Here is a 14,304-nt window from a genome sequence, read left to right on the forward strand (position 1 = left end):
CTCTCTTTCTGGGACTCTACTGACATAAATGGTATTATATCTTTTGTTATCATCCTACAATTCCCTAAAGCTCTGTTCATTCTTTGCAGTCTTTTTTTTTCTCACCCAATTGGATGATTTGTATTGATCTGTCTTTGAGTTAGTTGATTTTGTTTTTTCTTTCCCTTCTACTATTGAGTCCTTCCAGTGAGTTTTAAATTTTGGTTACTGAGTTTATTAGTTTTAAAATCCATTTGGTTCTTCTTTATTTTTCCTATTTCTTTGCTGAGACTTACTATATTTCATTTGTTTCAAATGTGTTCATAATTGTGTGCTGAAGTATTTTAATGACAGTTACTTTAAAATCCTGTCAGATAATTCCAGTATCTGCGTCATCTCAGTGTTGGCATCTGTTGACTTTCTTTTCGTTTCTCAGTTGAGGTGATCCTGGTTCTTGATATTATGAGTTATTTTCAGCTGTAGCCTGCATTTTGAGTGTTATGTTATGAGACTCTGATTTCTGTTTAAATCTTGCTACCTGTTACTGCCAGACTTGGTAGTAGACAAGCTTCACTCACACACACAGCATCTGTAGACACCTTCCAGCAAGGAGGCTTTCCTTGTGGGGGTAGGATGGTACATGGATGGAGTTCTCAGGCATACCTTCTGTCCTCCCATTTGTCAAGTGCAATATTTCAATTTTTCTGGAACATATAACATTTAAATTATTCTTCCACTCTTATCCTCACATTTGTGTTAGTTTTTGATCTACAGTGAAATATTTCTTCGGTTATCTCTTAGTTGAATGAAGCTTATCCTCTGGTAAAGGTGTCAGCAGATTAACTGTAGAAGACAGATAGTAAATCTTGTAGGCTTTTTGAGCCACATGGTCTCTGCCCCACTAAAGTGGAGTCGTTTTACTAGGATATGTTACCTTTAAGCTCTTCACTACTCTTCTCTGAAGTCTCACATAGCCTTAGGGCAGGAGGTCCAGACAAAAGGTAGAATTTAGTTTTTTCTCTTCTTACAGGTAATTTGAAATTTGTAGCATTCTCAGACTCCTAGTAATGTTGAAGGTGCAGGCTATGTGTGGTTTTATTTGCTCTTGTTAATCCATATACTTTTCTGAAGGTTACATGGAGAGATTTGAATTCAGGTGGCTGCTGTTATTTTAGAGCAACAAATGTCTTTAATTTGAATATTCTAATAGGAAACATCTCTGGATTTCACATGAGATCAGGCCTGTGCTTACATTCCTCTGTGAAGACACCAAGGAAAACTACATATAAGCTCTTTGACTTTGAATGAGTCAACAAACCTGAGCCTGATTTTTGTTTTTTTATTATTTGCAAAATTAGATGGGTGTAAGGCAAGGTTGATACTGTATGCTCTTCAATTGGGACATTTTTCAAGAGATTTACAAATAATTATTTTTTTCCCCAAAGTTAAAATGCCAAGTCATTTCTTTTATGTTTACTTTAATAGTCTGAAAAATTACGTTGCTAAACATGTTTAAAAACTACTAATATGGATAAATGATCTCTTTGGGCTCTTCTAAACTGGAAGCAGCGTGATATATTGGTCTCATTCTATGTATAAAGTGTTTCCTTGTGATTATTGGGTATTTAGTTTGTGGGGGCAGGGAGAATTACTTTTCTGCCTATTTTTAAATTTATCTACCTAATAGATAGATATGGAAGTTGGGGTAGAAGTTGTCCCGGACTTCTTTGTCTCACTTTTGTGAAGAGTGGCCTGAGGTAGCCATTGAGAGAGTTTTATCTACTACGTAGTAGATGTATCAGCTTAGCAGATATTTTTGCTACCAAGCTAAAAAAATTCAGTTACTTTTTATGTCACCATTCCATAAGTGTATTATGTATCTCAAACATTCAAACAAATACATTAAATGGTAATTCTTTTTTATTTCCTGAAGATTCTTGTGGATACTGTTTGGGCACTGTCATACCTGACAGATGGAGGTAATGAGCAGATACAGATGGTTATTGATTCAGGGGTTGTGCCATTTCTTGTGCCCCTTCTGAGCCACCAGGAAGTGAAAGTTCAAGTAAGTACTTAAACATTTTTTCTTACTTGTGTAAAGTTTGTATTTGCTATAACCAGTTAACTTGTACAACCAGGCTTCAGTTCTGTCTATATGCACATTTCTTCAGTATTTCTTGTGCTATTTTACTGAATCTGCTTTTGTTGATTTCTAAATCTTCATCTCAACCGGATTCTTTGCTGAGTTGCAGACTCATGTAGCCAATTGTCCTTGCGTCCTTAGACATATCCTCTAAGAACTCCATTGTCATTTCAACCAGACAGAAGTGAACATACCATCTTCTCCCACAAACCTGTTCCTCTTTCTATATCCCCTTTCAGTGGACAGCATAGTCCAAGCTAGAAACCTTGATATTCCTCCTCTAGTCTCCCTTCCATTACAAAACCCTGTCAATCCTTATTATATAGCTTTCAAATCTGTTTTCTCCTTGTATCTAGAGCCACTGATTTAGTTCAAGATTTATTTTCTTTCCTCTGGATAATTGCAAAAGCTTCCAAACTGCATTTTCTCCTCTCCCTCTCGTTTCTCCTCACTCTAATTAGGGGTACATGGCTGATAGATCTTATTCATCCCACTTCTGCCAAAGTGACTTTCTAGATACAAATGTGTGCCCGTTGGAGGCCTTTATTAAAATCTGTGGTACCAATTTACTAATAGGTAAAAATAGCTGTTAAAGAAGGACCTTTATAATTTTTATTTTAATATTTTTCCAACTATTTTCCACACAATTTTTCTATATAGTTCCAGTTTTCATAAAACTATTGTTTAAAGTTCAAAACTACTTTCCAGTTCAGTGAAATGATTTGTGTAAGAGTGCAGTAAATTTTAATCATTCACCCTTCGCATTTTTACATTTTCTCAGGATTATAAAAAGCATATTATCAGTTTCATCATAAACAAATTTATAGAAAACATTTTATCCCCACCCCAGACAGCAGCACTCAGAGCGGTTGGCAACATAGTGACAGGTACCGACGAGCAGACCCAGGTTGTTCTCAACTGCGATGTCCTGTCACACTTCCCAAATCTCTTATCACACCCAAAAGAGAAGATAAATAAGGTAAGGCATATAACAGCCTTGTAAGTGCATTTCTTTCTTTTTGTATATCTCAGTTTTGACTGCCTTCTTGTTTCTGTTTCTATTCCTGTTTGCTTGTGATTCTCTTCAAAACCACTCTAGTTAAAGATGAGAATTATTTCAAATCACCTCTGCAGTTGTTTTGTTTCATTTGTTAATTGCTTGCTATTAAGTGCTGTCATGATCATCACAGAATAAAATTATTTGTATATTAACCAATGTTTTTATTTCAGTAGATTGAGCAGTAGCAAATTAGTAGCCACTAGGTGAGAGTACATATGAAATTTTCCATTGGGTGGCCGGTTTTTTTTGTTTTTTTTTTTTTTCTTTTTGCTGATGTGTTTTATAAACAAATAGATCATAGTTTAATCTCCCTATGAAATGAGATTGAACGAAAAACTGCAGTGCCTAAATTAAAGGATCATTAAAATTGGTTTTTTTTTAAAAAAGATTTTAAGCTTAAGATACAATCTTACTGATAAATATGTGCTTAAGTACTTCAGTCTTCATGTCTGGCTTATTTCATATTGCATGTTTTCAAGGTTCATCCATGTTGGAGCATGTATCAAAACTTCATTCCTTTTTATGGCTGAATAAATATTCCATTGTGCCTATATACCATATTTTGTTTATTCGTCCATTTGTTGATGGATACTTGGATTGTTTCTACCTTTTGGCTACTATGAATAGTAATGCTGCTAGGAACATTGGTTTGAGTCCCTGCTTTTAGTTCCTTTGGGTATATATCTATGAGTAGAATTGTCAAGTCATAGGGTAATTGCATGTTCAAGTTTTTGAGGAACCACCACGCTCTTTTCCATAGGAGCTGCACCATTTTACATTCCTACAAGCAATGTTATAAGGGATCCAGTTCCTTTTTTTAATTATTATTATAGCCACCCAGTACTGTGAAGTGGGGTCTCGTGATTTTGATTTGCATTTAATTTAATACAGTTTTATCTGCCTGAAATGCCACTATCCCTCAAACTAACAAAACTGATTTCTTCTTTGTCATAATTATATTTATATAGTTGCATGACTATAATTTGACAGTTGGATTCTTTTTTAATATTTATTTATTCATTCATTCATTCATTCATTCATTCATTTTGTCTGCTCCGGGTCCCAGTTGTGGTATGTGGAATCTGAGTTTCCTGACCAGGGATTGAACCCAGGCCACGGCAGTGAAAGCACTGAATCCTAATCACTAGACCACCAGGGTACTCTCCTACAATCTTTTCATTGTAGAGGAGGAAGAAGATACACATTTGACACTAAACTTATAATAAACCTATTTGTTCGTGACATAAATCATTTAAGGTTACAATAAAATTTGTTATATAGACCATCCTAGACTAGTTAGAAGCTTAAGTTGTAAATATATCTTGCAAGTAAAATTTTTTTAAATTATTTTCTTTATATTTTTGGCTGCACTGGGTCTTAGTTGTGGCACGTGAGATCTTTGTTGAGGCATGCGGGATCTTCCGTTGGGGCGCTCTGGCTTCTCTCTAGTTGTGGCGTGTGGGTTTTCTCTGTCTAGTTGTGGCGCGCGAACTCCAGAGCATGTGGGCTCTATAGTTTTGTGGCACGCGTGCTCTCTCGTTGAGGCGCGCAAGCTCAGTAGTTGTGGCGTGTGGGCTTAGTTACTGCCCCATGGCATTTGGGATCTTCCCAGACCAGGGATCGGACCCACGTCCCCTGCATTGGAAGGCAGATTCTTTACCACTGGACCACCAGGGAAGTCCCTGCAAGTAAATATTTTTACAATAAAATAATTCACCTTTCTTAGAAGTAGTTTTAACACAAAGTATTAGGAAAGTCCGTCTTCTATTTATTTCTATCATCTGTCTTTTAGAGGGAGCTCATGCACAAAAAATACAAGGTCCGCGAGTAAAGTCTTTTGTCTGTTTTTTTCACCGCCGTATCACCATTGTCTAAAATAGTGCCTCCGGTATAGTCCTAGGTATCTATATTATTGAAGGTTATGCTAGGTTAATGGGTCCAGATATTATGGATAGAAGTTTCCTTATATGTTTAAAAATGGGAGATTCTATATAACCTAATCACTCTTAGGTGTGTTTCCCTTAATGCAGCTGAGGTGACTTGTTACTGTATATATAAACTACATTAAAATAAAAATATAAACACATTAAAGATACAATTTTGCAAATAAAGTTGCCCTTTATTTTGTTCAATTATAGGAAGCAGTGTGGTTCCTTTCCAACATTACAGCAGGCAACCAGCAACAAGTTCAAGCTGTAATAGATGCTGGATTAATCCCTATGATTATTCATCAACTTGCCAAGGTCAGTCATTGTTATGAGTTCATCGTGTCTGTTAATATATTATAACCAAGACTGACCAAAAAATTCATTTTAACATTTCTTTTTTAACCTTCAGGGGGACTTTGGAACACAAAAAGAAGCTGCTTGGGCAATTAGCAACTTAACGATAAGTGGCAGAAAAGATCAAGTGAGTTTGGGAAAAAACTGTTAATAGTTGTTAATACTGGAAAGCATACTACTCTCTTAGGTTTAGGAGTTGTTGATTGTTTATTAGCCCCGTACTGTGTTCTTTTGGGGGAAAAGATAATTATATAAATAAGAGTATCTCTTCTCTTCTGTTGTCTAGGTTGAGTACCTTGTACAGCAGAATGTAATACCACCATTCTGTAATTTACTGTCAGTAAAAGATTCTCAAGTTGTTCAGGTGGTTCTAGATGGTCTGAAAAACATTCTGATAATGGCTGGTGATGAAGCAAGCACAATAGCTGAAATAATAGAAGAATGCGGAGGTAAGAGGGTTGATTAAAGAAAAATAGTTGAGCACTGGAACTCTGAAGCATTAGTTCCTTTACAGACAGCTAATTAGAAAGAAAACTTAGAATATATTGCTATTAATATTAACATCATCCGAGGATGTTGCTATTCTTTGTTTGCTATATTAGTAGTCCAAGAAGATGTTCCAGAAAACAACTGGTTGTGAAAGTCACGCCATAACATTCCTAGAGATTGACAATGCTTTTCAGGAAACACAAATACTCCTCCTGAAGTCACATTGCATAAGAGCAAATTAAAAGCTCTGAAAAACACTATAATAGAGAAACTTACAGGCTTTGTTTAATTTGGCATTTCTCAAACTCCTTGACAGTAAAACACTTGTTTTCATGTTATACCTATTATCATGTGATTCTGTGGACCTCACTTTGTGAAATACTGTTCCATATATTGGAATAGGTCATGGAAAAGGTCAGTGATTTCACAGTCATCTAGATATTTTGTTTCAGTCTTATGATTGCTAGAACTCCATGCTAGGGTTACTACTACAGAAATTACTTTGAAAGTTTAATAAGAAAGAACTGTGATTTGAAATACTATATCATTATTTTCTCTGGTAATGACATATGAAGCATATATTTTAAAATTCTGTTTTTAAAGGTGCCTGTTCAATGTGTACTAAATTGCTCAAATCTTAAATTAACTTATCTTAATGTCATGTTTTATTTTATACGTTTTGTTGACTAATTTGTTCGATTATACTACCGAGTTTATTTTTTTAAGAGAAAACAAATGTGATAGCATCATAGAATGTTCAGACTGGAAGTATTTTCTTAATAACAAGAAGAAAATATTCTGGAGATGTTAAGGAGTTTTGTCCATGGTCAGGGAAGTAGTTAGTGATAGGAGCATAATTAAAAGCCAGATTTTCTTACTGTACTACTGTTAATTCACTGTTTATTTTGTTTTAAGATGTTTTACTTTTTAAATAATTTGAAATGAACATTGTAGTCTGGTTCAGAACAACTTAACCCAGAGAGTTTGAGCTTGTTACTCCAGCTTTTTATCAAGATAGTTGCTTCTGTCTATGAGATAAATACTTATAATTAGGATACATATTTACTTAGCATTTTATGATTTTATAAGGTACTCTACATCCATTAGCTTTGACACCTATTTTCCCATTTTTCTGGTTTGAATATTACTATATAAAAACTGAAACTATTTCAAAATAACTTAGCTAAAAAGACATTTCAAGGAAGAATATTTATTACTAAGGATTTAATAGACTTATGTACATGATACATGGAGTAAATATATTGGGAATATAAATAAAGGCATTCTATAGTTACTTTTCTGAAAAAATATTTCCCAGATTCACTGTAGCTATAGGACGTAAGCACCCTGTTCAAATTTTTTTTTTTTTTTTAAGAAATTATTTCAGGGATTTCCCTGGTGGTCCAGTGGTTAAGACACTGTGCTTCCACTGCAGGGGTCATGGGTTCGATCCCTGATTGGGGAAGTTCCACATGCCCCATGATGCAGCCAAAAAAAAAAAAAAGAAATTTACTTCAAAATTTAAAGCTTTATCTTATATTTATATCAATCATTAAGTAACATTTGGAAAACAAAGAGAAGGACAAAAATTACCGTATGCAACAGTATGTTTATATTAAAGGAGTCCTGGGGCAGGGTGGTGGCAGAGATCTTGATTCTAGTTCTGTCACTAACTTGCCATGTAACCTGAAATAAATCCCTTTACATCTCTGTGCCACAGCTTCCTCATCTGTCAAATGGAATATTTAGGTGTTTTTTAAGCTGCCTGCCTCAGGGACCAGGATACCTCTAGGGCTTCTAAAGAGGAAGAAATTAGTGGGATGCTGGCCCTCTAACCAGAGCAGCTCAGGGTTTTATCTGTATTTTAGATGAACTGTCATCTTTGGAGGGTGGTGGGAGGGTGTTCTGAGTTCTTCAGGATTTTCCATGATTACAATGAGCACAGTTTTTATTAGTATGTACCTAATTATTTTGACTATTTTATTTTTATCAGGTTTGGAGAAAATTGAAGTTTTACAGCAGCATGAAAATGAAGACATATATAAATTAGCATTTGAAATCATAGATCAGTATTTCTCTGGTGATGATGTAAGTATGTATTAAAGTATGATATGTCTACGTGTACATTAAAATCTATACATAAAGTAAGTTTTCTAAGAGTTTTCCATGACTAAATTTATACTGTATTTCTGTCACCTTGTTGCTTTTGTGGTTTGTTAAATGGGAAGAAATGGTAATTATAGAAATGATGTATGTTCAGATAGGTAGAGTAAATCTACAGATACAGGAACTAAAGCATGGGGCAATTTTTAAATGTGTGTTCGATTTTTAATTGTTAGATTTCTTAATAACATTGTTGATTTACTTAAAATATTTTTTAGGTGACAAAAACATTCATATGGAATTCTCTCCTAAGAAGTAAATCAATTCCACTTACACTGTAATGTGTAGTATCTTAACATAATAAAGATTCTTTTTCTTGTTTATTATAGATTGATGAAGATCCTAGCCTCATTCCTGAAGCAACACAAGGAGGTACTTACAACTTTGACCCAACAGCCAACCTTCAAACAAAAGAATTTAATTTTTAAGTTCAATTGAGTGCAGCATCTTTCCCACATTCAATATGAAGCACCACCAGATGGCTACCAAATGACAAGAACAACAAGTACAAAAGGCTCCAAAACATACATGCCTCTTTGTTTTGATGCTTCTAAAGCAAGCCATGTCTCAGTCACTTTGCAGTTGCCAAAAGTCACTATCCACATGGACTGTAAATGCATATGCATGATTTCCTAAACTGTTTTAGAATTCTCCTTAACAATCTCAACTACCCTATTTTTCCCTGTTCCCTGGTGCCACACGCTGACAACCGCAGTCTCCAGTTTAGAATATTCTGTAGTGGTGGCATGTCAGCTGCCCACTTGATATTCCTTTGGAAAATGGTGCGCTATGGATCAAGACACTTTGGTATGACACATACACATGTTGGAAGACTTTAAAGAGGTGCAGTCTGATCTGAGCCTCCATCATTGTCCTCCACAAACATATTTTCATACTCTTTATGTGGAAGAATAGATTTTAAAGTACAAGCCAAATGATTTTCATTGGTGGAACTGACACAAACAAAAAGTAACTTAAAAAAAAGAAACTTGGTTATTGATTAAACAGATAAGTTTTAAAAAACTGTACTTCATCTACCAGTAATTGATGTGTTTATTATCTGCCTCAGAAGCCAGGGTTGGAGGAAGAACTTTAGCTATGGATGGTAATGCTTTCGCCATTATACCTAATTTTTGAGAACAGCAAGCCCTATTTGACCACTCACTTCAGCCTGTGTGTTCCTGCTGTTTTGAAGTAATCAAATGCTGTGCATGGTATTTTACCTGAGCTGCAACCTGTTACGGACTTGAACTTCTGTTTAAGTTGAAAGCAAGAGTCCCTGACTATAAAGAAAAAAATAAATAAAAACAAAAACACAAAATTCTAAAGTACCCATTGGTGATATTAAAAAAGAAAATCTTGCTTTCAGCTTTCAGGAGTTAATATTTTTCGTTTTAAATTGATAATTGGGTATGGTTGATTTATATTGGGTTTAAACTGTGGAGCTTTCATGTTTACTGTAATTTAGTCTTAAAATATTTTTTCTTAGTAACCAGTGCTTTTGATAATGTGGTTGGCAACAAAACAACAACTATTTAGAAGTATCATAAAACTTCATTCGTTGATTATTGGAAAGTTCATTCAGATCCTACTCTAAAAGCATATTCACATATAAAAAGATTCAGACAAGGATCTGCATAGAGGAATAATCTGCAGTTATTTAACATAAACCTGATTTGCAGTGATCTTTAAGTAATTCTGCAAAATCTGGTATTACTGTGTAAAGTCATTGCTTTTGGTAAATTGTCTGACCCAGCTATTCATGAAAGAATTTGAAATTTTTTAAACTGAATAATTTGTGCTGTCACAGGAATGGTTTTATTGCTATTGTTTACTGGGTATAATTTCCCAATGAATTGATGTGAAGGGATAGAAAATCTAAACTAATTTAGTTATCCGATGGGGGGGGTGTGTATTTACTGTGATGAAGATGAGACAGATGCCATCAGAGCTTTGTGAATCAGCGGGGGTGTTTTCACTGATAAACAACACATAGCAGGTGTGCATTCATTACAAATATATGTATCTGCCAAGGTGGAGCCACTTTAAAGAGTGAGTTTTGTCTTGTATCTAAAGTGGATACAAGAGTATGTTTAAACTGCAAGATTTTTACTTGCTAGAGAATCTGTTTTAATATAGTGGTTTGGCCTCTGATTATTTATAGGTTTTATAAATTTTAGAATCAATTTCTCTTTAAGGTGGCTCAGATTTTTCAACTCTTGTGCACATAAAATTGAGTTGAAGTTCATTGTGCCTTTTTTTCTTTATCCAAATTTTGAGTTAAAGCTTCATATGGTAACTGCATCCTGTTCAGTAGTCTAAATTTTTGAAACTGTGTGGTGTTCACTAAAAGTAGGAATAACAAAGTCAAAGCTAATTAAGGTCACAAACTTCGGTGAAACCCTTGAAGTCCAAATCTTCTCAATATTGTGAATTGTACCCCTTCCAGTTTACTTTCTTCTGGACTCTCCATACTTACTGACAGTTACCTTTTAAATTTTGCACACATTAAGATTAAATTGGGCCTCTACTGTGCCGATTCCTATTTCCTCTTGTGTTTTAAGTGCAAACTAACATAAGTGAACATTAGCATCAAGTAGTGCAGACTTACGTATGCATTGGCTTGATCCAATTTGTTGTGACCTTATCAGTTTGGAAATGGAGATGCAAAATTTCGTAGGTAAAGGAAACTAAGTATATTGCTGCACTTTTAAGTTTTCAAAACAGTGTTGAAAAATTGCATTGTTTTTATTTTTTTTTAACTCGGTTAAAAAAGACTAAAACATTCTTTCAAAAGAGGCATCTAAATGTGTTCCTAATTTTGTATATGGGCTTAGGTTTTGTAACCAATAAAAAAGCTGCTATCAAATATGGTAAAACATTGAAGAACTTATCTTTGAAAGTATCTTAATTTCCTTCTGCCTTCATTCATCACATGGTGTTCTCTCTATGTATCTCAGGTTTAAATACCACAACTCATAGAAAGGCCATTTGAGATGATAGTGTAATTATGACTTTCATAAAACAAAAATTCAAGCTTTACTTAAGGCCTGTCTAATCCTTGAAAACAAAAACTTTGGAAGATAGTTATTGAAGTAAGGTTGAGGCTCTAAATGAAATCTTGGATTAATTGAAAGAACAAAGGAGCAGCCAAACTTTTTAGTATACAGGTATTTTTACTTTCATATAATGACACTTCAAAGTATTTTTGAAAGAACTCAGTATATAAGTAAATAAGTTACAATACTCCTATTTAATCTTTTCATAATTTACTTCAGAAGTGTTGTCCTTCTGAGGAGATTAATTTGTGAATGTCAGTTGTCTTACAGTGATGGTTATGAATTTTCTTAACCCTAGTTGAACTGGGGGTTTTAATTAAATCTGTTTGGAGAAAGGGAGTATAATTTCTGTACATTAAGCTGTAAGTCTTAAGGCATATAGGCCAAGGAGTTCTCTCTTTTACCCACCAGTCATTTGTCTAAAGTGTAAAAGGAACTCTTCATATAAATGTTGTACTTAGTTAAATGACTGAAAAACAGTGGTAGAATGCTTCTCAAAAGCACAGTATATAGATGAGGTTCTATCTGTACATACCTATACACAGTTGACCCTGGAGCAACATGGGTTTGAACTGCATGGGTCCACATATGTGTGGATTTTTTTCAATAGTAAATACTGTAGTCCTACACGATCGGCAGTTGGTTGAATCCTCGGATGTGGAACCACTTACACAAAGGAACTGCTGTATGGAGAAACTGCGTATATGGAGCGCTGACTATAACTTACAGGCGGGATTTTCGAATATGTAGAGGGTCAGCACCTCTAACCCCTGCGATGTTCAAAGGTCAACTGTATAGGTGGGCTCAGTACTCTATAAAGAGAAAGTGTTTAGGAAAAGGGATGTGGGAATGCAGCCTGTTCACATCCTTAGCCTCTTCATTTGCCCATGAAATTCCTCAACTAACTTTAACGTAAGTTGGGGTTTTTCAAACCCTTCAATATTGACATTTTAGGGAACTCCCTGGAAGTCCAGTGGTTAGGACTCCGCATTTTCACTGCTCTGGGCCCAGGTTTGATCCCTGGTCAGTGAACTGAGATACCGCAGTTGCACAGTGCAGCCAAAAAAAAAAATTGACATTTTAGGCTGGATAATTCTTTGTTGTGGGAGGCTGTCCTGTGTATTGTAGGGTGTTTAGTGGCATCCTTAGGCTCTGCCCACTAGCTGTGGGTAGTACGTCTCCACTCTCCAAGGCAGGACAACCAAAAATGTCTCAAGACACTGCCAGATGTTTCCTGGGGGCCAGAACTGCCCCAAGGTGTGAACCGTTGGCCTAAATCAATTCAGGTAGAAAACTTCTCCAAAGGAGAGAGCCTAAATCATGCCTTTTTGTTCTATGAATAGTGCTAGGCTTTTTTTCAGATACATAAGATTAAAAAATGAGACAAAAATGTGCCTTTTCTTCATTCTCAGTTTTAGGAGAAAGCAGAGCTATACCTAACCACATTTCCCAAATCCCCTGTGGGCAGTGCTGAGCCCATCTTTTGCAAAGGACTTGGATGGGAATGGGAATATGGACAAGTTACCCTCTTAAATGTATCCTGTGGCTAAAAGAAGTGTGAAACAACCAAATGTGTTGATTGCCCTTTGTCTTCTCAGCACTGCCCTGTAGCAGTGTTTTTCAAACATTTTTAGTTGAAGATCTTGAAGTTCTCTGAGAAAGCTGGGGTTGGAGCAGAAAAATCACAGCATAGTTTGAAAAACACCTCTTTGAAGCATTATGAGAGAATGGCCTCATCAGGAGACTTACAAGTTTATAAAAAATGATTAAAAGCAGGGGATCAATGGCTGAGCAGAGCTATAAAGGATGTGTTCCCTGCAGGGAATTTCTTCTACAACATCCCTCTTCCCAACTCTGAAGAACTGCCTGCCATCCACCTTCTTGAGTAATTCCCTTTTTTAAAACTGTGGTCCCCGGAAGAAAAATGGGACCTTGTGCCAAGTAATGTGTGAAGCCGCAAGAGAAACCGGCCATCTTCACAGGACAGCCATTTTACTTGATGGTAAGGAAGACAGTTTTATGATACTGTAAGCCTAAGTGTTAGAGAGTAAAGGACACATTTTGCATAATGTCTTAAAGATAAAATCAGATTTTTTTTGAGGCAGGCCATTTTTATGGACACATTCCTACAGGACTAGGAGTCAGAAGAGTTTGAGAAGTAAATGGTGAGGCACTCACTCCAAGTGGGCCAGTTCTACTTGTGGAATAGCTTCAGTTGTGACCAGGTCTTTTCTTAATATTGAATAGAAGTCACCACTCTTTTTTTTTTTTTTTTTTTTGCGGTACGCAGGCCTCTCACTGCTGTGGCCTCTCCCGTTGCGGAGCACAGGCTCCGGACGCACAGGCTCGGCGGCCATGGCTCATGGGCCCAGCCGCTCCGCGACATGTGGGATCTTCCCGGACCAGGGCACGAACCCGTGTCCCCTGCATCGGCAGGTGGACTGTCAACCACTGCGCCACCAGGGAAGCCCAACCACTCTTAAATGACCATCATTATAAATGAACTGTTCTCGATTCTGAGTAGACTTCTAGTTATTCCCAAATAGCAGAAGACACAGATCTGTTTTTATCAGCTTCCTTCCTCAACCTGAACACTCCATGCATTTTAGCCAACCTGCTTATAAAGTCCTTCCTGGACCTGGTTCCTGTCGGCTTCGCGACTTCCAAGGACCCCACGAATAGAGTGTGGTGTGGCTAGTTTCTGGGTACAATGGAACGGAAACATTCCATTATCTGGCCATTTAATATTGTTAATGTGGAGGAGATTGTTTCAATTATTTTACAAGCTTCATCACAATTAGATTTGTGATCAAGTAACAGCCTCAGTTCCCTTTGTCTTCAGCTCTCTTCTTCCCAGTAGTTAGGCATTTACATTTTTCAAACCTAAATAGAAGAATTTATAAATTTCATTTTATTGATTTCAGCCCAGTTTTCTTCATAATAAGAAAAGATTCCATATCTATATGTATCCTTTCCATGTCTTCAGTCTTTTATAAGTAAGAATTTTGACTAAGCCTTTAGGAACATTCAAATATTTCTTGAGCATCCTATCTCCAGCCAGGTACTGTGCTAGGGCGCAGGGTCCGCACACATGAATAATAGTAAAAAAGTTATGACAAATGTTAGAAA

The 14,304-nt window shown here is 36.0% G+C and overlaps 1 protein-coding gene across 2 annotated transcripts in view; it reads left to right on the forward strand.

The window, feature by feature from the left end:
• Positions 1 to 10,968, forward strand: part of KPNA3 (karyopherin subunit alpha 3) — a 91,847-nt gene extending 80,879 nt beyond the window's left edge. For both annotated transcript variants that reach the window (XM_079903263.1, XM_079903264.1), the window contains 7 exons: positions 1,913 to 2,044; positions 2,973 to 3,101; positions 5,321 to 5,425; positions 5,520 to 5,591; positions 5,751 to 5,913; positions 7,947 to 8,041; positions 8,446 to 10,968. In XM_079903263.1, the coding sequence (XP_079759389.1) occupies positions 1,913 to 2,044; positions 2,973 to 3,101; positions 5,321 to 5,425; positions 5,520 to 5,591; positions 5,751 to 5,913; positions 7,947 to 8,041; positions 8,446 to 8,544 (795 nt within the window). In that variant the 3' untranslated portion in view covers positions 8,545 to 10,968. The remainder of the gene's footprint in view (positions 1 to 1,912; positions 2,045 to 2,972; positions 3,102 to 5,320; positions 5,426 to 5,519; positions 5,592 to 5,750; positions 5,914 to 7,946; positions 8,042 to 8,445) is intronic.
• The last annotated feature ends 3,336 nt before the right edge of the window (positions 10,969 to 14,304 follow it).

The sequence above is a fragment of the Stenella coeruleoalba genome (genome assembly GCF_951394435.1).
Source record: "Stenella coeruleoalba genome assembly, chromosome: 18".
In the NCBI taxonomy this organism is placed as follows: domain Eukaryota; kingdom Metazoa; phylum Chordata; class Mammalia; order Artiodactyla; family Delphinidae; genus Stenella; species Stenella coeruleoalba.